The sequence below is a fragment of the Geotrypetes seraphini genome, chromosome 9 (genome assembly GCF_902459505.1).
Source record: "Geotrypetes seraphini chromosome 9, aGeoSer1.1, whole genome shotgun sequence".
Classification (NCBI taxonomy): Eukaryota; Metazoa; Chordata; class Amphibia; order Gymnophiona; family Dermophiidae; genus Geotrypetes; species Geotrypetes seraphini.
The window spans coordinates 73,873,501-73,899,151 of NC_047092.1; the positions used below are offsets into that span (position 1 = coordinate 73,873,501).

The following is a 25,651-nucleotide window of genomic DNA, read 5'->3' on the forward strand; positions in this document are numbered from 1 at the left end:
GTAGTGATGGAAGTTTAGTTGTTAATTAAATCCTCACTTTAAGTTACAAAAGCTCCTGTTATATTTTAGAGGCAAGACATTTGCATAAACATTTTTTTTTTCTTTTATTAGAAAGATCATACCTAGCTTTGGACTGGGATCCTGAGATCAAAAAGAGACATTTTGATACTAGTTTGTGTGAGGTAAGCTTTGTAAACTTTATCTTTCTTTTACAGTCATTTTTTTCTGTATTGAATTAAGCATAAGACAGCTTGTTACATTCTAATTTTTGAAGAGTAAGATACTATTTCACATTAGAATGAAAGGCAGTGTATGAATCATACTGGCTTTTTTCATTTATTTTGATATACTGCCATTTGCATATACACCAAAGTGGTTTACAATAAATATAAATTAATATTAAATAGTAAACTAAACTAAACCTTGGGTTTATATACCACACCATCTCCACGAATGCGGAGCTCGGCACGGTTTACAGGAAAAAGGATGAGAGAGGAACTACAGTGGAGAGATTAAAGAGTTAGGTGTAAAGGGGGAAGGTGAGAGGCCTAAGAGGGGGGAAGTGTTACAGTTTTGAGAATAGCCAGGTTTTTAGGTGTTTGCGGAAGAGTTGGAGGGAGCTTGAGGTTCGGAGTGGGGAGGTGAGGTTAATCCAGATCTCAGTGATTCTAAAGGGGAGGGATGACCCAAGTTTGCCTGCATGGGAAATACCTTTTATGGAAGGGAAGGATAGTTTAAAAATTTGGGAGGATCTGGAGGAAGTAGGGGTTGGGGAGTTCCAGGATAGAGGGATAACGGCTGGAAGGATGCCATGTAGGATCTTGTAGGCCAGACACGCACATTTGAAGTGGATCCTGGGGATTACTGGGAGCCAATGGAGCTTAGACAGGAGTGGTGAGACGTGATCAAATTTGCTTTTCGCAAAAACAAGCTTAGCTGTGGCGTTCTGAATCCGCTGAAGTCTGTGGAGGCTTTTCTTGGTTAGGCTGAGGTAGATAGAATTGCAATAATCCAATCTGGAGAGGATGATGGATTGTACTAGGACTGCGAAGTGTTTTTGGTGAAAATAGGGTCTGACTTTCCTTAGCATGTGAAGGCTGAAGAAGCATTTCTTCACCAGGGATTGGAGATGTTCGTTGAAGGATAGAGAAGAGTCTAAGGTGACACCCAGAACTTTGCTTGAGAACTTGAGCTGTAATGGGGGGCCGGAGGACAATGGGATGGAGGAAGGTAGATGGTCTAATTTTGGGCCGAGCCAAAGGAGTTTTGTTTTGGACTCGTTTAGTTTCAAATGCATTGTGAATGCCCAGGATTGGAGGTTCTTTATGCATGAGGATATGTTCGTGGAGAGGTTAGTGAGGTTCGAGTCGGTCTCAAGGAGGACGAGGATGTCATCAGCGTAAGTGTAAAGAGTTTCTAGGGGGGATAGTTGGAGTAGTTTCAGGGAGGACATGTAAATGTTAAAGAGGATTGGGGAGAGGGGTGAGCCTTGTGGGACACCACAAGTCGGGGTCCAGGGGGAGGATGAGGTGCCGCTCATGTTAACCATGTAAGAGCGGGAGCGCAAGAATTTGGAGAACCAATCAAGAACTATGGAGCTAATGCCTATCTCGGAGAGTTGGAAAATTAGAATGTCATGGTGGACAACATCAAAAGCTGCGGAGAGGTCGAATTGTAGAAGGACAGCAAACTTGTTACGAGAATGCAGTTGCTGAACCTTAGAGATTAGAGAGGCCAATAGGGATTCAGTGCAGAAGTTGGGTCTGAAGCCATATTGGTAAGGTAAGAGGATGGAGAATCTTTCTAAGTAGGAAGAGAGCTGGGTAGATATGATAGACTCAAGCAGTTTGGTGAGGAGAGGGATATTTGCTATTGGACGGTAGTTGGATGGTATGGAGGGGTCTAGGTCAGCTTTTTTCAGTAAAGGGGTCAATGCGATGTGTCCCATTTCAGTGGAGAATAGGCCTGATAATAGGGCAGAATTTATGAGTTTGGTAAGAGATGTGATGGCCTGTGCAGGGATTTTCTCAAATAGGTAGGAGGGAAATGGGTCCAGGATGCAGTTGCATGATTTTAACTTGAGGCAGAGTTTAAGGGTCTGAGAATCAGATATGAGCTCGAAGACAATCCAGGATCTGTCGGCAGGGATGGGGTTGAGAGCAGCTAGGGTGGGGTTGGGTTCGGGGGGCACCAGAGAATTGTAGGAGATTGCGGGCGGGAAGGAGCGCCTTAAGGTAGAGATCTTATCATTGAAGAATTTTGCTAGGACCTCGGCTGAAGGAGATGAGGGAAGAAGGGTGGAGTCATTTTTAGTGGTTAGGGAGCGCCAAATGTTGAACAATGTGCCATTCTGGTTTTTGGATTTGGAGATCTTGTCTCCATAGAAGTTCTTCCTTGCTTTTTTTAATATTGAGTTGTAGAGTTTGATATTGACTCTCCAGGCCTGTCTGTCAGATGAGGATTTGGATTTTTTCCATTTTCGCTCTAAGGCTCGACATTTTTGTTTCAGGTCTCTATGGAGTGGAAGGAACCAAGGGGTTTTATGGGGATAGGTGATGGATTTAGTGGTTTGGGGGGCGAGGGAGTGGTAGGTGGACTTGGAAAGGGCGATCCAGTTGTGCCAATTGTTTTCAGAGTCTGCAAGCTTGGGAATGGAGGGGAGGAGGTTGAGGAATTTGGTCCAGAACAGATCGCTCGAAATTTTTTTCCGGAAGGTAATAGAATTGGGGGATCGGGGTGGGGATCCGAGATGAGACATGAAGATGGGGAGGCAGAAGGCCCCTAGGAGATGGTCTGACCACGGGATGTGTTCCCAACGGGTGTCTTCGGCAGAATTAATTAAGAAATTAAGTAATTAGTAATTAAGAAAGGAATATCATTGATAATAGGCAAAAGAAAAAAGAGGTCAAGATAGGACTAGAAGACTACTCACCCTAAAACCCAAAACATATGCAGCAACTAAGATATAAGTTATTTTAGTGTATTACTGAATGTGAAAAATTTTAAGTTATATGAACTTTCACTGGAGCGATAAGAACCGAATACTCTCACAAGTGTTTGGATCTACTGATTGAACATAAAAGAGAGTCCAAAAAGCAGAGAGGGAAGGCTCTCCTTCCTTATCCTTGCATGAATTTTAAAAAGTCAACCCTTATTTTTTAATGATCATATTAAATGTTAAAGTTTTACATATGCTTGAGACAGAGCATACATCTATAGAATAGGATAGATGGTAATTCTGGTAGCTGGAGAGCATGTCCTGTGCCAGGCAGATTTTCTAAGATCTGTGCCCTGAAAATGGCAAGGACAGATCAAGAAAATATAAATATATATATATGTTGTTTTGCAAAACATGATTTGAGTTTATCTTATTGGGCAGACTAGATGGACCATGCAGGTCTTTATTTGCCGTCAACTACTATGTAGAATGTGAACTTTGAGTGAACTTTCTGAGGATAATACTCGTTTTTCAAGGTCAGATAGTATTAGGTGAAAAAATCTCTGTGGTAATATAGTAAATGACGGAATATAAAGATCTGAACAGTCTATTGAGTGTGCCCAACAGCCACACTCATTATCAGTTCATGATTAAATCAACAATGAATCTGATATAAAATACTTGATAATGGTCTTTCTTTGGAATTTCTGGGACATCAGCCATAGAAGTCCACCCAGCACAGTCCTTAGGTTCCAACTACAGAAGTTGCCATTTAAGGCATTCCAGCCTATCAGAATAACATCTTATCATTTGCAAGGCACAAAACATAAAAGTCTGTCCAGTATTGTCCTTATGTTCCAGTTACTAGAGCTATAGCAAAAACACTCGGATATTGTGAAAACTACTGATGATAAACAAAACACTTTCACAATAATGGAAAACAGTGATGATATACCAATAATCTTAAAGCACAGGCACAAGCAAAAGACCAATCTAAATGGAGGAAAAAGCCTCAGACAGGGGCCCACCCACCTCCACAAAGGTGGAATAACGGTGTTAGAGTGATCACTTCACTGGCTGAAAACCTCCTGTGAGAGATGGTCCAAGCAATGTGCTTATATTAATAATTGCTTTGAACAAATTGTGTAAAACAGATGAAAAAATCAACTTATCTTTTTCTGAGATCGGTACACCAACGGTGGCCAACGTTTCACTATTAAGCTGCCTCAGGGTGTAACATATCCGATTGCACTGAAAAAAATATAAAACTCAAGTTAGAGTTAAAATCACATAAAACCGGTATGAATCTTCAAACTATTTGCATAGAACTTCATGGAGAAACCGGCAACATACTTTTACTTCGGACGTCGACCGCGTCTCAAAGATCCAAAGATGGCGGCATGAAAAGCAAGCCAGATTAAATCCTCCAGGTGTGGTGACGTCAGCACACGTCAGCACCGGAAGTGGCGGATCGGCTGGAGATACCGATAGAAGCATAGAAACAAAATGTGATACATAGATGAAGCGAGAGAGAGAAAAAAAAGAGAGAATCTCTCTCCGCCGTTGGCAATAAAATGTCCTTATCATTAAAGGGTCCTCACAAAATACCATGAAGAATTAAAAAACATTCCTAAAATTTAGAATTCAAGCGATTCTCATTTTTCAAAGCAATTATTAATATAAGCACATTGCTTGGACCATCTCTCACAGGAGGTTTTCAGCCAGTGAAGTGATCGCTCTAACACCATTATTCCACCATTGTGGAGGTGGGCGGGCCCCTGTCTGAGGCTTTTACCTCCGTCTAGATTGGTCTTTTGCTTGTGCCTGTGCTTTAAGATTATTGGTATACCAGTTACTAGAGCTACCATAAAAGCTCTCTATAGCCTAGGTGTGTCAAATGTCGGTCCTCGAGGGCTGCAATCTAGTCAGGTTTTCAGGATTTCGCCAATGAATATGCATGAGATCTATTTGCATGCATTGCTTTCATTATATGCTAATAGATCTCATGCATATTCATTGGAGAAATCCTGAAAACCCGACTGGATTGCGGCCCTCGAGGACCGACATTTGACACGCCTGCTCTAGCCTAGTCAAATAAGGAAAAACTACAATGCAAACAGAAATATCCTAGCACGCTTAACTTCTTGCAGTTAAATTAGACAATGAAATAAAAAAAATCACAAAGTATAATTAGTCCTCAATAAATGGAGGAGGAGCTGTATATAGACTGAAATGAAAAAATAACAGTCAGTTCTTTAAAGGAAAATAAGACGGAGCTAGTCGGTGTCCGAACATATCCTCACTGAGCTTATATTTGAATGCAACAGGTTCACGTAATTGTTGCAGACTGTCCTTTGGCAGCGATAAATCTAGACAGCTGTTGTGGGTCATAAAAAACATATCGATTCTCTTTTTAAACCATGACACACTTACAGGGCTACCTCAAGACAAATGTTGCACCTAACTGTAATGCCTGGGATCTCAATATAAGAAATTGTTTCCTTCTCTTCTGTGTAGAACGAGATACATCAGGGTATATTCTCACGATATTTGACAGAAAGGGAATATCTTTATACTTGAAAAAAGTTTTAACATCTATTCCCTGTCTGAATCTATTGCATATTGTACCAGCAATGTAGCTGTAACCTGAACTTCAGTTTCCGACCTCTCTAGGAAATTACTTAAATCCAAACTATTAGCAGATAAATTCTGCTGGTTAGGATTTTGAGATTTAACTCTCCTAGGAAGGTAATAAATTTTTGAGAGAGGAGAAATATGAAGTTTCTGGTATCTTCAGAACTTCAGTTAAATACCTCTTAAACATATCATGTGCTGATACAGGAAACACTTTTGGGAAATTTATAACCCGAAGATTACATTTCTTAGTGGCATTCTCCAGCATTTCTAGCTTGAAATGAAGGTTCCCACTGTCCTTAATCCAAGTTAAGGCCTGAGTTTCAACACTTTTTAATCTAGGCTCATGTTCCTCCACTTTACTTTCAAGACATGACATTTTATTCTTAATATCCAAGTTTTCTGAAAGAACTGTTGTGTAACTTGATGAAAGTTGCTGGTTTTGAGTTCCCAAAGAGAGTTGCAAACTGGATATTGCTTCCCATAACGTTTCCACGTTGAATACCCTTGACCACCATTCATTTTCTAATTAGAGAAAATGAATAGGAGCTAACAGTTTTGACTTGTTTGAAATAATTGCTCAATATCATAACAGAAATAAATTAACTGTTTCTGAAATTGGGTAAAAATATGAGAACTTAATAGTCAAACTTATATTTGGGGTTTTTTAACTGAGGAAATACTACTTTTATTTTAGGATTTTGAAAAGCATGAAAGCATGGAATATAAACCTCAGAAAAAGACTTTTGTGAAATTAAAAGATTGTATCGAACTCTTTACAACCAAAGAAAAACTGGGTGCTGAGGATCCATGGTAAGATTTAAGCATTTGTTAATTGTTAATCTAATTTGTTTCTGTAGTTATGGGCTCTATAACTTTATTGCACTGTGGTAATGAAAATATGATTGGATATTTTGGCAGCTCAATGTGTTTATTTCTTTGGAAAGTTTTTTTTATTATTATTAGTATTTTAAATAATAGAAACTTTTCCTTACAGAAATGTAGTTTTTTGGAGTTTAATACGTTCAAAGCAAAAAAATTCAGAAAGGAAATCAAACACGAACTTTCAACATAACTCAAGTCCACTATAAATCTAAGAGATCTAACAGTCTAAGAATTATGCCCCCCTTTTATGAAGACGCATTAGGCTTTTTTATCGCTGGCTGCAGCATTAAAAGCTCTAACGCAGCTTCATAAAAGGGGGGCATGATGTTAAAAAGAAATTAACAAATCTCAAATGAAGAATATAAACTTGACGAGTGGAAAATAACCTAACTTTTATTAATATGGATATAACCATAATGCATACTTCTTCATTTTGCTTTTCCAGACTGAAGCCTGTTTTTGACAATTTTTTTTATCCTGGGCTGTACCGAATATTCACATTCAATTTGATTCGGCCTCAAATAGGGCCTCTACTGTGTTAAATCCTACTGAAATAAGCACTTGATTGCTGATTTCATGTTGCTTCTTTTATTATTTGTTATGTTAGCGCTCAATGCCCATTATTCATATTGGCTGAATAATATTCCTCATTGTTTATATTCAGACGAATAGTAAAAAATGCTGTTTAGTACAGTTTTTTATTTGTTACTCAAAAGCATAAAGGGAAAAGGGGACGGAACTTGATACACACACACACGCTAGAGTCACAAGGAGCTGCAGTGGGAATAGAACCTGAGTTACTTCACTAACCATTAAGCTATTCCTGTACTCCACCAGTTGAGAGTATAATTTTGTTACTCAAAAACATAAGTTGAGATGGATTGAGGAATATATACTGTAAGTTCTGTCATAGAATTTTATCATACACTTACAAGAAAACTTAAGAACAAAAGCTGCCGTTATATTTACTACTCCAAAATAAATTGTTTTCATTGTTTGTGTAATCCTGGGAATATCAGGAAGCATTCTTACATTCTTTGAAAAAGGGGAAGCTCTTATGTCTAAAATAGTAGCAATAGCCAGTCCCTATCAGAATCTAACACCAGTGTAACTTGTAGTTAAAGGTTACAACAAGCTCTTCCTTAGATGATTCCAGAAAATCAGTTTAGTCTTGAGAAATTGGTGACAGAATATTTCATCCATCCCACCCAGTCATCTTAATCCAGGGTAAGCAGTGGTTTTCCCCATGTCTGTCTCAATAAGACAACTATGGACTGTTCTTCCACGAAATTATCCAAACCTTTCTTAAAACCAGCTATGTTGACTGCTCTTACCACAACCTCTGACAACATGTTCCAGATCTTAACTATTCACTGACTGAAAAAATATTTCCTTCTATTGGTTTTAAAAGTATTTCCCTCTAACTTCGAGTGTCCCCTAGTCTTTGTAATTTTTGACAGAGTAAAAAATCGATCCAATTGTACCCATTCTACACCACTCAGGATTTTGTAGACCTTAATCATATATCCCCTCAGCCGTCTCTTTTCCAAGCTGAAGAGCCCTAATCTTTTTAGTCTTTCCTCATATGAGAGGAGTTCCATCCCCTTTATCATCTTGGTAGCTCTTCTTTTACCCTTTTCTATTTCCGTTATATCTTTCTTGAGATAAGACGACCAAAATTGAATGCAATGCTCCAGGTGAGGTGGCCAATAGAGAGGAGGTAGATAAAAATATTTGTTCTATTGCAATAGGTATGCCATTCTGGACATGCTCGCGAGCCATGCAGAAGGAATCCAGTCCAGCTTTGCAGCACCTCCTCCACTAGAGGGCTCTGCTGCTACCTTCAGTTTTTCCACCTGTTTGCTAACCAAAAGGAGTCTTTCTAATCTGTTCTGTTTGTTTCTTTATAACTTTTGGGTGTTTTTCACGGTTTTTGGCGGCTTTCAGCGGTCAAAGCTCCCTACTTTGAGAGTCAAGTTCTGCTGAGGTCTGTAGCTGACAGGCCAATCCCTCTGTGGTACCTGTTAGCCAGCCTGCATAAACTTTTGTGGAGCTCGGGACCTGGACCCCTAGTAGCTTTGCTCACCTACTGGGTCACAGGGGCTTGAGTGCACAGGCTGTTAGGCATCCTTAGGGGGCTTAGCGGGGCTTTTCAGAGTGCTGGCTGCATTTTGCCTCTCCCTTTTCACATGTGCGGGTCCGCAGGGGTTGAGGATCAGTCAGACTTTCATCTGACTTTCAGCCAGGAGATTTCAGCACTGGAGGAACAGTCACATTGAGGCAGTGATTTCTTCTCCTAGATCCAGCTACCTTAAGAGCTAAGGCAGGCTGTAGCATATCTACAAGGTCACAGTGAGTAAGTCTGTTACATCCTATGAGGGAAATCGATGGTGTGTGTTTGGGGGGGGGGAGGAAAGGTCTTTAAAAGCTGTTTCTACCCCTTTCTTTAGGGTTCCCCACCAAAATCCCTTTTTTGGTGTTTTAAATTTTTAGTTACGATGCTTTGGAGCCAAAATGCTGCCACAGCGGCCATCTTGAATTTCCTGATTTTTTTTTTTTTTTGAGGTGGGAGGTTTCTCCAGAGCTTTCAAATTACCTTGTTTTGCTCCAACTGGCAGGGATGGCATCCTTAGGCTCCCTTTACCCTTAATTCCCTGGACGTAGTGTACTTAGATTTCAGTAAAGCTTTTGATAGCGTCCTACACCGCAGGTTGTTGAGCAAGATGACATCAATGGGATTAGGAGAAATATTAACTACATGGGTCAATGACTGGCTGAGCAGTAGACTTCAAAGGGTGGTGGTTAACGGTACCTTCTCCAATACAACGGAGGTGACCAGTGGAGTGCCGCAGGGCTCGGTCTTTGGACTGATCCTTTTCAACATATTCATAAGAGACCTGACTCAGGGGCTTCAAGGTAAAATAACATTATTCGCCGATGATACCAAACTATGGAACATAGTAGGTAACAGCACTTTGCCTGACAGTATGACGCAGGATTTTCTCTTATTGGAACATTGGTCCTCGACTTGGCAGCTAGGCTTCAATGCTAAAAAGTGTAAGGTCATGCACCTTGGCAGCAGAAATCCGTGCAGAATTTACACTCTAAATGGTGAGACCTTAGCTAGGACTAAAGCAGAATGAGATTTAGGAGTGATCATTAGTGAAGACATGAAAACTGCCAATCAAGTGGAGAAAGCTTCATCCAAAGCTAGACAAATGATGGGTTGTATCCGTAGAAGTTTCGTCAGCCGGAAGCCCGAAGTCATAATGCCTTTGTACAGATCCATGGTGAGACCTCATCTGGAATATTGTGTACAATTCTGGAGGCCACATTACTGTAAAGATATGCTGAGAATTGAGTCGGTTCAACAAATGGCCACCAAGATGGTCTCGGGGCTCAAAAATCTCCCATATGAGGAAAGGCTGAACAAATTGCAGCTATACTCACTCGAGGAACGTAGAGAGAGGGGGGACATGATTGAGATGTTTAAATATATCACAGTGGAGACGTGGAAGTGGAAGACGATATCTTCTCTCTTAAAGGACCCTCGACCACAAGAGGGCATCCACTGAAAATCAAGGGCGGGCAATTTCATGGCGATACCAGGAAGTATTTCTTCACCGAAAGGGTGGTCAATCATTGGAATGAACTTCCACTACAGGTGATCAAGACCAGCAGCATGCCAGATTTTAAGAAAAAATGGGATATGCATGTGGGATTACTAGTGGGACGAAGTTAAGAGGGTGGGTCAATAGGGTGGGCAAACTTGATGGGCTGTGGCCCTTTTCTGCCGTCATTTTCTATGTTTCTATGTTCCTAATTCATGCCAGGTTTGTGCTGGATGGGTGGCCAAAGTGTACCTCTGTACCAAATTCCGCGCAGCACGTTAAGGGGGGGGCAGGAGCATCTGGCGTAACCTCTCCTTTGCTCTCTAGGGCTGAGGAACAGTTCAGGGTTCTGTTGGCTGTGAGTAAATCCCTTTCAAAGCACCAGAATAGCAGTCTACCCAAGCACAGGAGCAGGGAGGCCACAGAGCCCAGAAGATGCAAATTGGAGTCACTTAAAGGGAATTCCGCAATGCCTAATATAGCATTTTCTCCTGAATTTATCAATCTGATGTGGAGAGCTTATCTGGATAGACAAGATCCCCAGAGGAGGTCTTGCAGCTCACCAGGAGGCATGCAAGGGGAGCATGCCTAGCTCAGTATCAGAGGCTGGCCAAGATCCATTGGACCTTTCGAATGGAGACTCAGAGGACGAGGGGTCTATCTGTATGACTTACTGTCTCAGAGTGAGCCTTCCCTGCTGGGAGATGCAGGGTTGCAGGCAAGGCTGAGCATGCAAGATACAGTGGTGGCCCTCAATCAGGGCGATGACCCCATAGTTCACTGACTGTTCAAACCCTCAGCTCTGTTAGAGTTTATTGCTGACTATCTGCAGCAGTTAAACTTGGACTCCCAACAGGCCCCATTTGTTCCCCGCTCTATTTTGAGCGGAGTGAGAGCTCAGTCTTCTTCATTTCCCTGGCATCCTGATATGAGTGTTTTAGTTACAGAGCATTGGGATGCTCCTGAAGGGTCCCTAAAGGTAACCAAGATAATGTCTCAGCTTTATCTGATGGCACAGGAGTGGCAGCAGATGTTCCCTCAGCCTAAGGTAGATTTATTGGGAGTGAAGGTATCCTTAAAAGACAATTCAAAGCGCTAGCCTTGGGAATCAAAACTGCAGCGGCTTCCTTTGTGTTACACACCTGTTATACCAGGTTGTAGGGGCTTGCACATGGAGGGCAAACCTTTGCTGCAGCTCCTATTGGCAGGAGTGGATTATGTGGCTGATGCTCTCTATAACATCATCGGAATCATGAGCAAAGTCTCGGCTTATTCTATCTCAGCCCATAGAAAGCGCTGGATCAGGCAATGGGTGGGAGATTCCACCTTCAAGGCTACCCTCAGCATACTTCCTTTCAAGGGACAAATGTTGTTTGGAAAGGGGTTGGATGATCTCATGGCCAGCGTTGCAGATTTTCAGCATAAATCTCTACCTGACAGCAAACCTCAAACCTTGAGAGGCTCTGGATGGTCTAATTTTCGTGGCTCCAGGTGTTTTCAGCAGTACTTAGGAGGAGCCTCCTCTCAGAGATCCTCAGGAGGAGCCTCCTCTCAGAGATCCTATCAGGGATCAAGACAGAGATTCTCAGGACCCAGTCAGAACTAAGCCTCCAGTTCTCGTCACACTTCAGCCTCCAAGAAAGCACAATGATGCCAGGTCTGAAGTCATTCCCCTGAAGATAGAGGGACAGCTCTCGGAGTATGCAGAGGCCTGGGCGCAGATCTCGTCAGACTGTTGAGTACTAGAGATCATCCGGAGTGGTTATGAGCTCAAATTCGCCCAACCCTTAACAGACTGGTTTGTAGACTTCCCAGCGTGGTGACCAGAGAAAGCAGGCAAGGTTGCAGCTACAGTTGAGAGGGTGTTAGATATTCTGGCCATAGAGACTGTGACACCCAAGGATTCAGGCTCGGGCAGATACTCCATATGAAGATTGGCTCAGAAGATTGGAGACCCATTCTGAATCTCACGCACGTCAATGCAGCGCTGGAAGTTCCACGCTTTCAGTCATCACAGCAGTGGCAGTGGGGGAATTTCTGGCTTCTCTGGATTTGATGGAGGCCTACCTGCATATTTCCATCTTTTTGAAACACAGAAAGTTCCTAAGATTTCATGTCCTGGAGAACCATTACCAGTTCTAGGCTCTTTCCTTCACACGTTTACCAAGGTGAACAGGGTAGCTGCGCTTCTACACAGGACAGGATTGCAGGTGCATCCATACCGAATGACTGGTTGATCAAAACTCTGACATTCTGGGAAGGAGAACAAGCAATGGCTCACATGGTCCAGGTCATGCAGAGCCTGGATCAGATAGTGAATTTCCAAAACAGCCAACTGGTTCCATCTCAATCCCTAGAATACCAGGAAGTCTTCTTCAACATAGCAGAAGGTCATGTCTATCTTCCAGAGGTACACAAATGGAAACTTTGCACCTAGATAATGAACTTTTTGGCCAAGCCAGAGCTGTCCGCATGGTATTACCTACAAGTTCTAGGCTCCATGGCAGCCAGGATATACGTGGTCCCATGGGCAAAGACTCACATGCGTTCTCTCCAGAGTGCTCTGCTGTCGTGTTGGTCACCACAATCAGATTCCATGTAAATGTCTCTGCAGTGGACTCCGGAAGCCTGAGCTTTCATTGGCTGGTTGCTTCGCCTACAGGCATTATTATGGGGCATAATTCTCAGAATAGCTTCGTGGGTAATTGTGACAGTGGATGCCAGCCTGTTCAGCTGGGGGACTCACTACAACAGACATCCAATCCAAGGGCGTTGGTCAGCCTTTCAAAGGAAGTGGTTGATCAAAAGATTGAAACTTCAAGCTATTTGAATGACGTTGCAAAGACTGAAGAGTCAGGAGGGACAAGCGGTCCAAGTCTTCTCAGACAATGCTACCATAGTGGCTTATGCTTATCACCAGGGAGGCATCAAGAGTGTGCAGCTGAGTCTGGAAGCCCACTTTCTTTTTTTGTGGGCAGAATGTCATCTTCAGGCTCTTTTGGCAGCGCATGTCGTGGGAGTAGCCAATGTCCAGGCCGATTATCTCAATAGACAGTCACTGGATCCAAGAGAATGGATGCTAACTGTTACAGCCTTGCAAGCCATTGTTCATCGCTGGGGTTGCCCAACTTCATTTTGATGGCGACAGCAAGAAACAAGAAGGCGGACCACTTCTTCAGTTGAAGATCTGAGCCCTGAAGCGCAGGTCTGGAGACTCTGGTCTAGCCATGGACAAGAAATGAGCTCTTGTATGTGTTTCCTCCATGGTCCGTGATAGGGCAGATCACAGGATTGCAGGCCATCTGGGAAAAGTCATTCTTTATGTGATTCTGTAATGTCATAGAACTTTGTTGCTGTAGCTACTTCTTGCCAGAGTGGCCACGCAGACTATGGTATGCAGATCTAGTGCTTCTTCAGAGAAGCGCAGGTCTCAAACTGTAAGTGTAGCCAGACCTCCTTTCTCAGGGATCAGTGTTCATAGAAGATACAGATCACTTTCCTCTTACAACATGGCTCTTCAGCACGCAGCATTAGCACTCAAAGGATTCTCTGAAGTAGTGGTTGCTACTCTTCTCAGAGCCAAAAAGCCTACAACGGTCTCTGCTTATGCTATGGCACAGAAAATTTTCCAGCACTGGTGCATTAAGGAGAAGGTAGAGCCATTCTCTGCTCTGAACTTGGTGGTGGTAGCTTTCCTCCAGACTGGACAAAGGTCTTAAAGTAGTGTCACTCATAGTCCAAGCAGTGGGACTCTTGTTTCAGGGCTCGAGAGCATAAAGCGTCCTTGATATCTCATCCGGACATACCAGATTCCTAAAGGGAGTGCTATGGCTCAGGCCCCCAATATAACACCCGTTTCCTTCATGGAACCACAACATGGTATTGCAAGGCCTCAGTCAGGCTCCATACAAGCTGCTTAAGGAAGCATCCTTGATGGATCTTACAATCAAGACGCTTTTACTTGTGGACATTACCTCAGTGAGAAGAGTCTCAGAGCTACAGGCACCTTCGTGCAGAGAGTCCTTCCCCAAGATCATGGAGGCCAGAGTTTCTGTGCACACCGTTCTGTCCTTTTTGCCCAAGGTTGTTTCAGCTTTCTGTGTCAATTAAGAAGTAAGATTGCTGGCATTCCAGTCCACAGGATTAAAGAAGGAGTAACGTAGGATTCTGTAGAAGTTGGATGTGAGGAGAGAGTCCTTCTTTGATATCTTGAGGTTATTAATGAGTTCAGGCTATCTGACCATCTTTTTCTGCTCACCAGTCGGGCTGACGTGGCACACTGGCATCCAAGGCCATGATTTCCAGATGGATTCACAGGGCCATTTTGTCAGCATATATTGCCTATGAAAAACAGTCACCAGTCTCCATGATGGCACATCCAACTAGTAGTGTGGCTTCTTTGTGGGTAGAAGCTTGGGCGGTTTCCCCTGAGGAGATTTGTATGGCAATGACCTGGTCCACTTTACAGACATTTTCCAAGTTTTACAGAGTGGATATGATGGCAAAGGAGGACTCCGCTTTTGAGCCGGAGCAGAGGTTTCACCCTAGATTTCTGGGATTGCTTTTGTAAGTCCCATCCATTCTGAATAATACACCTGTTGCACCAGTAAAAGATATTAGCATGGTAAGAACCTAATCTCTTTTTATAAGTAAAACCAGTTGAGAAAAAACTTGTAGATGTTTAACCATATATTTTCCAAACATATCTTGGAGTGACACTCTAGGTTTCTTTGGACAACACAGATTCCTGCATCTAACAAAATTTTTCAAGTTCTCACACTTTATAAGCAGGCTTGAGTTATTTTTAACAAAAGTGCATGAAGAATCCATTTTAGAAAAACCTTCCTCCAGTTTCTATTCCAATTAAAAGCATCTCTCGGTTATCAATTCTTGTTTCTAGTTTTAAAACTTGAACTCCACTCTGTGGCAGTTGCTGAGATAGATTCTGGCCCAGAGATACAATTCCAAGTTTTTATTAATTATTTATATACCACCTATCAATGAAGGTTGTCTAAGTTGTTTTACTTTCAGATACTCAAGCATTTTCCCTCTCTGTTCTGGTGGGCTCACAATCTACCTCGTGTACCTGGGACAATGGAGGATTAAGTGATTTGCCCAGGGTCACAAGGAGCAGTGCTGGGCTTGAACCTACAACCTCAGGGTGCTGAGGCTGTAGCTCTAACCACTGGGCCACTCCTTCCTCCATAAATATTCTAAGGTAAGAGTTGAAGGTCTTAACAGATTAAATCCTGAAGTTGCTGAACTAGGATCCACTGCAAAACTCTGGACAGTAGTAGCTGAGGCTAAAATTCCTCCTGGTTCTTGAGAGGTGGAATTTGGGTGTCCACACCATTTTTGGCTTGTGAGCTATTTTTAAAATGACCAAGTCAAAATGATCTACCAACAATAAAAAAATTTTTTAAAAACCCATAAAGCACACTTTACGCAGAGAAAATGTTAATTATCATTTATATTTGGGGGGTTTTCAAAGAGGTCAAGGCAGATGACTTTAAAATATGTAATGTCAGTTCAGTAACAACTATACAAAAATATATACCTCTCCCCTTTTACTAAACTGCGATAGCAGTTTTTAGCATAGGGAGCTGCGCTGAATGCCCTACGCTGCTCCTGACGCTCGTAGACTCCCTGCGCTAAAAAACGCTATCACGGTTTAGTAAAAGGGGGCCCTAGTGTAAAATAGACAGAGATATAAATTCGGACACATTTTGATCACTAAATTTAAAATAAATTCGGACTCATTTTGATCACTAAAATGAAAATAAAATGGACCCATTTTGATCACTAAATTTAAAATAAAATCATTTTTCCTACATTTGCTGACTGGTGATTTCATGAGTCTCTGGTTGCACTTTCTTCTTCTGACTGTAAATCCAATATTTATTTATTTCTGCCTTTCTTTCTTTCTGCCTCCTGCATGCTTCCTCTCCTCTAGATCTCATTCCATTCCCCAATCAACATCTCTCTCTGTCCCTCCATGAGTCCAACTTTTTCTTTCTTTCTCCCTGCCCCTCCCCTTTCTTTCTTCCTCTCTCCCTGCCCCTCCCCTTTCTTTCTTTCTCTCTCTCTCTCTCTCCCTACCCCCTTCCTTTCTCTCTCCCTACCGCCCTTCTTTCTTTCTGTGTTTCTTTCTCCCTGCCGCCCCAAGCCACCGCCAATGATTTCTCTCTGCTTCCCCGACGCCAGGCCAGGCGCGTACAAGCGCCGGACCAACAAGCCTTCTTCTCCCCCACCCCCCGACATCAATTCTGACATCAGAGAGGAAGTTTTGGGCCAGCCTGGCAGCGATTGGCTGGCCCAGAACTTCCTCTCTGACGTCAGAATTGACGTCGGGGGTAAGGCTGTGGACCAGGCACTTCTACGCGCCTGGCTTGGCGATAGAGAAGCAGGGAGAACAGAACGCAAAGGCAACGGGAGTCTATCTCTGAGCCCGCGTTGGGCTCCACAATTGACTAATGTTGCCTTTGCGATCTACTGATCAATCGCGATCGACCTTTTGGGCACCCCTGCTCTAGACCATGGAAACAAAATCCTACTAGTGTCATAAGAACATAAGAACGTGCCTTATCGGGTCAGATTAATAGTCCATCTAATCCAGTATTCCATCTTCACGTTGGCCAATCCAAGTCACAAATACCTAGCAAAAACCCAAATAGTAGCAACATTCCATTCTACTGATCCAGAGCAAGCAGTGGCTTCCCCCATGTCTGTCTCAATAGCAGACTATGGACTTTTCCTCCAGGAACTTATCCAAACCTAGTGTTTGAGCACAGGGCTGACAGACTTACAGCGATTTTGGGGGGTCTTTAAAAGTGAGTTTTGGGCAGACTGGGAGTTATGACTAGACCACCCCACACACACACACACATACCCCTAAAATCCTAAATTGTTGCATTTGGGGGGTTCCTGTGGTTTTTCTTGGCTATTTTTCTCTGAAAATAGCACCCACTGTGACCATCTTTGATTTTCCAGATTTGGATTTAAAGTTATCTTTTGCCTGTACAAGCTTTGTTTTTGTAAGCAAACTACTCAGATGGATTCCTCAGAGCAGGATATTTCGGATTCATGCCCTATTTGCTGTAGATGGCTGTCTTGCAAGCAGCTGTATTCCATGTGTTCTGCGGCCTGGGGGGGGGGGGGGGGGGGCAAGACTTCATCGTCCCAGGTTCCCTCGACCCCTGTAGTGGGGTCCTGCCGCTCACTCCAGCCGGGGCCAGTCTTAAATGTCAAAATTGGCCCCTGGGGACAGCACGCTTGCGATCCCGGTGAAATACAGCTGCGATTCAGCATCTAAGGCACAAAAATCCTCCAAAAGTTCCAAAAAGAGTTTCCAGGAGGTGGCTGCTGCCCCAGATGAGGGGTTTTTCCCAGAATTTATTAGCATGCTCTACCAGACTTATTTATCCAAGAAAAAGGTACTCTCTGCACCATCCGATCACTGGCTGTGGCTCACTGGTTGAGCTGCTGCCTCTGCACCCAGAGATAGAAAGATCAAACCCCGGTGCTGCTCCTTGTGACCCTGGGCAAGTCACTCAATCCTCCACTGCTCACCACTTTGAATGTAAGCTTTGAAATGCCAAAGCCACAAAAAGGTGGTATACAAGTCTCCATTGCCTTCCCTCATCTGCCCTATGAGCCTTTCGAGCAGGCATTCTTAATGGATCTCACTGTCAAGACAGTTTTCTTTGTGGCCATTACTTCAGCCTGCAGGGTTTCCGAGCTTCAGACTTTACCTGTCGGAATCCTTTTCTTAGGATTACGGATTCCAACATGTTTGTGCACACTGTTCCCTCCTTTCTCCCAGAGGTGATCTCGTTCTTCCACATCAACCAGGAGATCCGACGTCCTACCTTTGTTCCATCCGGTTCGAGGGAGCAGGACCGGGTATTATGGTCGCTGGATGTTCGCAGGCTTTTGTTGCGATACTTGAAGGTCATGAATGAGTTTTATGTTTCTGATCATCTGTTCATACTGGTAGGTCCCATCCATATGGGCAGTCCAGCTTCGAAAGCCACCATTTTGAGTTGAATTTGCATGGCTATTTCATCTGTGTACATTGCAGCTGGAAAGAAGCCCCCTATTTCTGTGAGGGCTCATTTTATTAGAGGTGTTTCCTCTTCTTGGGGAGAGTCGTCAGTGATTAGCAAAGGTGTAAGAACCTAATCTTTCATTGTACTGCGACATTCGTCAGATTGTAATCCCCTCAATGTGATCTATGTCATATGGTGCCCTTGTGGACTATGTGAGTTAAACAAAGAGAAGTATCAAACTAAGGATTATTGAACCTAGAAGTTGTGTAATGTGAGATATACACCTCTGGTTAATCATTCAACTGCAGAAATTAAATTTTTTGTTGTAAAGGTTGTAAAATTATCTGGTAGAGATGGAAATATTGAACATATTTTACTAAGAGGAGCACTGCAGCTAAGCTCGTTTTTGGGAAACAAAAGTATGATCATGTTTCTCCTTTGTTGATAAAGCTTCACTGGCTCCCAGTTCGCTTTAGGATCCAGTTTAAATGCACATGCATAATCTTCATGCTTTTCTATGGAATATTTGATTCTTTTGTCCCCTTATGTTGGAATACCCTTAGACTTTGCCATTTGAGAAACACACAAAGATATGTTAGCCTTCCCTTCCTTTAAGGGAATTAAATCTGCTGGGAAGCTCAGTCGATCTTTTGTTTTCAAGTTTGTAGCGATCTGGAATGAACTTCCTGACTCCATTAGGCTTTTAGTCCAGCTGCAATTATTTAGTAAATTCCTGAAAACTTTGTTGTTCTCGCAATTTTTAAATGGTTTAACTACAGCCTCAACAAAATGATATTATAGTTATTTTTCTTATGCTTTTCTTATGTACTTTTAGTTTTTAATTAGTTCTTCCTTCTCCTATGTTTTCTGCTATGTACTCTAGTCTTAATTATATGTGAACCGAGTCGAGCTCCACTGGGAGATGACCCATTATATAAACCAAAGATTAGATTAGATTAATCAACTTCATACCATACACCACATGGTTTTAATTGAGAATTAGATCTTATACCTTTTTTGTAAACAGTTTTTTTTCACTTTCCACAGACTTATTTTTTCATAATTTTTTAAATGTTATTATGAACAATCAATACATTTCAAATCACACTATCAGTGCAGTATTTTATCAATACATATTGGCCAGTATGTCTAGTATCCGATTTCACACAATATTTCCGTTTTTCATTTCTTTCTCCCCATGTTCCTTCCCACCTCCACCCCTTCTTTCCATTTCTGAATGTATAATATATATTTGGGCCATTATTCATCACATACACGCCACACCAGCATTTTGGTGCACAAATATTTTTGTTCACACACCCAGTCAGAATTAATATTTTAATTTTAGTTTTTTAGTTCAAATGACTGCCCTTATTTTTGGTTTGTCACTTTGGTTCTGTAAAATTACATGATTTTGAATTGACGTCATCAGAGTCACAGCATTTTGAACCAACGTCATGAGATTTTTCCCGCCAAAAGTTCCTTTTAAGATACCTCGCTGGGCCTTGATAGAAACCTGTACTGCAGCTTTGTAAAAGCCAGCGTTAGTTATTTAAAAATATTTCTTTTTTTCCTGCTAGAGATAATTTATGGGCAAATATTTTCTTCTTCAGGTACTGTCCGAACTGCAAGGAACATCAGCAAGCAACAAAAAAGTTAGATTTATGGTCATTACCTCCAGTACTTGTGGTCCATTTGAAGCGTTTTTCTTACAATAGATATATGAGAGATAAGTTGGATACACTAGTTGATTTTCCCATAAGGTAAGATTAAACTATAAATAGGATTTTTAGAATTTAAAAAATGCAGAAAAATTCAATTATTTCACACAGATGAAGCTATGTTTTCCTATTAGATTTTAGGATTCCCTGGATCAGAACTACTGCATAACTTGACTTCTTTTCTTTTTTCTTTGATTTCTTTTTGTTATTTTATTTTTCGTTTTATCCCTTCTGTAGTTTATCAATATGTAATTAATATTAATTAATAGTATGTAATTAAATGTTTTCAGGTGCTTTAGCTAGATTGCGAGCCTCCTGGACAGACAAGGAAGTTCTAAGCACCTAATTCTCCTGGACAGACAAGGAAGTTCTAAGCACCTAATTTTACTTATTGTAAGCCGCATTGAATTATAGGATATGCGGCCTATAAATATTTAAATAACTTACTCATATAAGGGCCCTTTTACTAAAGTGTACTAAAATTTGGGCTTCACTGTAGTACAATATTATACCACGCACTAAAAAAAATCAGGCATTAATGTAACCATTAGTGTGCTGTATCTGAAGGACATTAATGTGGGATGACTTTCCTCCTCCTATTTAGCAGATGCTATGCGCTTCTGCGTTAACTCTGCATTAGCTAGTTAGCATGCATTAAATATAATATGCTAGCTGGTTAATTCTTCCATGCCCTGTCAGAGAAAATTTCAGAAAAATGCATTAATGTCCAATTTATCACATGGTAGCAAACTATCACACAATGCCTTTAAGGCATTTGTACAGTAGCGTTAAGCGCTTAATGCTCTTTAGTAAAATGGTCCCTCTATTCCCATTTCCTGCTTCTATCTGCAGTTTCTGGCACTTTGTTATACTCACTGTGGGGTAGTGGAATTGTTATGAAGTGTCATGTGATGAAATGTCCATATACCAATCTGTTTCACTGACCTCTACTGGTGATATCAAAAGAACAGCAGGAGAAAGAGAAGGAGCTGTAGAAAGCCAAGTGAAGGACTATCGGGAAAGGGGCAATAGGTGGGGATAGACAATGATAAGAAGAAAGAATGAAGTAAGAGAAAGAGAAATGAAAGATACCCATTCTCTGTTCACAAATTGGAACTCAGACAAAAAGAATGAGGGACACAAAGAGATAAAAGAGATAAAGTGAGCATTGTAAAAATAGATGAGTTATAAGGTGTCAAAAAAGGAAAATTCAAAATTTAACGTTGAGAATAAAATATATATGCTGCCTCAAGGATGTAATACTGTATAAAAATGCAAAAAGGCAACAATTTTCTCACATAAATTTAAGAATTCTTAAATGCTCAGAGACGTTTTTCTAAGACTAGAAGCCGGGGTCAAGCCCCACTCAGCATGTCTCTAAATTTCTCAATTACTGCACTATTTGAAAACCCTTCATTCAAAAAGCATTTTCATACTATAGTCCAAATTGTTCAAAAAATATATAATCTACTTATGTGCATGCCAAGTAATGGTGCTCAGTTTCAGCAAGTTTTTCCTTTCTAGTTTTGAGTTCTGATGCGTTTTGCCAAAGCTGCCTAAAAGAACCCTGATTCAAACACAGTTTCAAGGCTTCTTTGTAAAAATAAATAAGCGACAAAAGAATGTTTCATATCTTTCAGTGAATTCCCTTAAACACCCTTCTTGGCATATCAGGAGAGGTACCTAACTCTTTAACTTGTCCTTAAGATATTCATACTTGCTGCTGTGCTTCCTCAGCATTTTGGCATATCAGGAGAGGTACCTAACTCTTTAACTTGTCCTTAAGACAATTCAAACTTGCTGCTGTGCTTCCTCAGCATTTAAAGGGACTAAACCAAAAGTGACATCATAACTACAGTATTTGAAATTTGACCATCTTCCCCACAGTGAGTGAAAATCAATAAACAGATGTAGTCATCCTAGTGTAGAAAGACCCACCATTCCACCTCACGATTTAGGCCCTGTAGGACAACCTTCTGCTAGTGAAAAATTCATTGCTGTTCCCTCTTCCATAAACTTACTGGAAGGTTACCACTGCGTGGAAGAAGCGGGCTTCTAACATGAAACTTCAAATCAGCAGCACTGTGTACTTTCTCTTGCCAATGTCCTGTCAGCAGAGCAGCGACGTCTACTCCTTGAATCTTGCTTAACCCTTTATTTGGCATTGTTTCCCAGAAGCAACATGTGTCTTCTATGGCTCTTACGGGAGATCTGCATATCCAAATGCCTCTTTACTTGACACTGTTGCTCTCATTCAAAGTTACTTAAAGCAGCCATTTCACCATCTGCCGATTAAAGGGTTAAATGCTTGTCTATCAGTGACATGTTGCACTTCATGGTTTTGTATGCTCTAAGAAGTTTGTCAACCAGTTGAATATAGTTTGGACAGTCAACCGAGAGAGAGAGTCAATGATTCGGGAACTGGTATACCCGGAGGATACCATGCAGGAAGATGGAGGGGAAGACTCACCAGATCACAGACAGGACAGACCAAAAGAGACACAAGAGGGAACGACACGCAAGAAGGGCACAGGCTGCAAACTCAAGTGTATATACACAAATGCATGGAGCCCTAGAAATAAAATGGGTGAACTAGAAGCTGTGGCACAAAAGGATGACGTCGACATCATCGGCATCATGGAAACATGGTGGACTGATGAAAATGTCTGGGACACGGTGCTACCGGGATACAAACTTTATCCCAGGACAAGCAGGCAGCATATTCTTAACGCATGGGTGACGTCACCGACGGAGCCCTCGGTACGGACCTTTTTACTAGAAAGTTCTAGTTGGCCGCACCGCGCGTGCGCGAGTGCCTTCCCGCCCGACGGAGGAGTGCGTGGTCCCCAGTTTCTTCGTTTCCGCGGAGCGAAGAAGACGCGTGTATTTTTTCAACGGCCGTTGAAATCACTTTTGCCTTCCCGCTCGCGCTTTTTTTGCCCATTTTTCTTCCTTTTTGCCTTCGGGTTTCTTTTTCTTTCATTTGTAAAAAAAAAAAAAAAACTTAGCTTTTTTTCCCCTTTTTTCGATTTTGCCCCGGCGGGGCCTGTTGCCATTATACAGGCCTCGGGGTTCGATTTTGCGGAGGCTGTTTTCCCTTTCATGCCCCCGCAGGTCGGTTTTAAGAAGTGCCAGCGGTGTGCACGCCCGATCTCCCTCACTGACCCACACAATTGGTGTTTACAGTGTCTGGGTCCGGAGCATCGGGCGGACTCCTGCACCCGCTGTGCCACTCTTAAAAAGCGGACGCTTAAAACCAACAAATCCAACAAAATCTTTTGTTCGGCACCAGGTCGACGATGGACTCCTCGGCATCGTCAGCGGTGCCGCAGAAATCGGCACCGTCCACTTCGACACCGCCCGACCCCACATCGACGTCTCTGGCGCCAGGTAAGCCGGCTAAGAAGCCTCCCTCTTCCCTTGAGCGTCCTCCAACCACGGTGGCGACACCGACCTTGCCGGCCTCGCGCCGACCCCGCAAGCGCTCCGCCCCGATTTCGGTGAGTGCCTCATCATCGGCCTCCTCATCGCCGGGGCGTGGAGCGGCATCTAAGGAACCGAAGCAAAAGAAAGCGGTTCCGATGCCACCCCTAGATGACCGTATTTCGGCCATCTTGCAAGTTCAACTCCAGGAACAGTTGCAACGGCAGCTCGAGCACCTGTTGCCCACTATCCTGGCACCGCTCCTTTCGGTACCAGACCGGCCCGAGCCCCGTACCGAGCCCCCGGTATCCACCCCATCGGTACCCATCAACACCTCCATGCCGATCCTTTCGGCTGAGCAACTTCATACCCATCCGGTGGTTCACTCCCATACCACGACGGATCCTCCTCGGGACCGGGCAGGACACCATACTTCCCGGGACCAGGATCGACGCCGGTCTCCTTCTCCCGGTACCGTTTCGGTGCGCTCTGGAAAATCTTTATCCAAGACTCACCATACCTCGCCTTCCACCCCGGTGTCTCGGCATGCACCAGAGGTCCGGGACCCTGACTTATGGGAAGAGTCCCCTCCCGGTACCGAGGAGGATCCCTCCTCTTCTGATGAGGATCCATCGGCACCCGATGCCACCTCCAAACCGGAGCAGTCCTCCTTTTCAAAGTTCCTCAGGGAGATGTCTGCAGCCTTATCCCTTCCTCTGGAATCTGACTCCAAAAAATCTCAAGCCTTCCTGGAGGCTTTAGATTTTGAACAACCTCCTATGGAGTTCCTCAAGCTCCCCGTTCATGACATTCTACGGGAGACCTTTTACAAAAATTGGGAGAACCCCCTCACGGTACCGGGGGCCCCCCGTAAACTGGACAACCTCTATCGTGTCATCCCTATTCCAGGGTTCGACAAGTCTCAACTGCCCCATGAGTCCCTTCTTGTTGAGTCCACCTTAAAGAAGACTCAGGGCTCCAGTGTCTATGCCTCTACCCCTCCTGGCAGAGAGGGTAAGACCATGGACAAGTTTGGCAAGAGGCTCTACCAGAATGCCATGCTGGCCAACAGGGCGAACAATTATTCATTCCATTTTTCATTTTATCTGAAACATTTGGTACAACAGCTGTCCGCCCTCCAAAAATACCTACCAGAGCGTAAGATGCCACTTTTTCAGCAACACATCTCTGGCCTCCTTCAATTGCGAAAATTTATGGTCCGCTCGATATACGATTCCTTCGAGCTCACCTCCCGTGCCTCTGCCATGGCCGTAGCCATGTGCCGTCTGGCCTGGCTGAGAGTCTCAGACTTGGACATCAACCACCAGGATCGTCTGGCCAACGCCCCCTGTCTCGGGGATGAGCTTTTTGGAGAGTCCCTGGATTCCACCACCCAGAAACTCTCAGCCCACGAAACCAGGTGGGACACCCTGATTAAGCCAAAGAAGAAGGCTCCACCTGCCCGACCTTATAGACCTCAATCCTCCTATCAGCGCAGGTTCTCAGCCAGGCCACTCAATCCGCCTTCTCAACCACCTCGGCGGACTCGTCAGCAACAACACCATACCCAGGCTCGTTCTCAGACCAATCAACCCAACAAGCCTCTTCCACCTGTAAAGCCGTCTCAGCCCTTTTGACTCTTCTCTCCAGGGCATAGCCAGTCTTCCACCTTCGCTACCTCTTCCACAACCAATCGGAGGTCGTCTCAGCATATTTTCCAGCCGTTGGGAGGTCATCACATCGGACCAGTGGGTCCTCAACATCATCCGACACGGCTACTCTCTCAACTTCCAGACTCTTCCACCGGACAACCCGCCCGTAGAGTCTGCTTCACACTCATCTCAAACCCCCCTCCTCCTGAGGGAGGTTCAATCCCTCCTCCTTCTCAATGCCATCGAAGAAGTACCTCCAGAACAAAGGGGTCAGGGATTCTACTCCCGCTACTTCCTGGTACCCAAAAAGACGGGAGACCTCCGTCCCATTCTCGATCTCAGGGACCTCAACAAGTGTCTGGTCAAGGAGAAGTTCAGAATGCTCTCCCTTGCCACGCTCTACCCTCTTCTTTCTCATCACGACTGGCTATGTTCCCTGGACCTCAAGGAGGCCTACACTCACATCTCCATCAATCCGAATTCTCGCCGCTACCTGCGTTTCCAGGTACTGCACCGTCACTATCAGTACAAGGTGCTACCGTTTGGCCTCGCTTCCTCACCCAGGGTGTTCACCAAGTGCCTTATAGTAGTGGCGGCCTTCCTCAGGTCTCACAACCTCCAGGTGTTCCCCTACTTGGACGATTGGTTGGTGAAAGCTCCTACATCTCCACTTGTACTACAGGCTACTCATCACACCATCTCTCTCCTCCACCTCCTGGGGTTCGAGATCAACTACCCC

At 43.4% G+C, this 25,651-nt stretch overlaps 1 protein-coding gene across 8 annotated transcripts in view; it reads left to right on the forward strand.

Moving 5' to 3' along the window:
* USP15 (ubiquitin specific peptidase 15) overlaps positions 1-25,651 on the forward strand; it is a 323,996-nt gene that overhangs the window by 261,949 nt on the left and 36,396 nt on the right. For all 8 annotated transcript variants that reach the window (XM_033959056.1, XM_033959057.1, XM_033959058.1 and 5 more), the window contains 3 exons: positions 112-182; positions 6,270-6,385; positions 19,730-19,879. In XM_033959056.1, the coding sequence (XP_033814947.1) occupies positions 112-182; positions 6,270-6,385; positions 19,730-19,879 (337 nt within the window). The remainder of the gene's footprint in view (positions 1-111; positions 183-6,269; positions 6,386-19,729; positions 19,880-25,651) is intronic.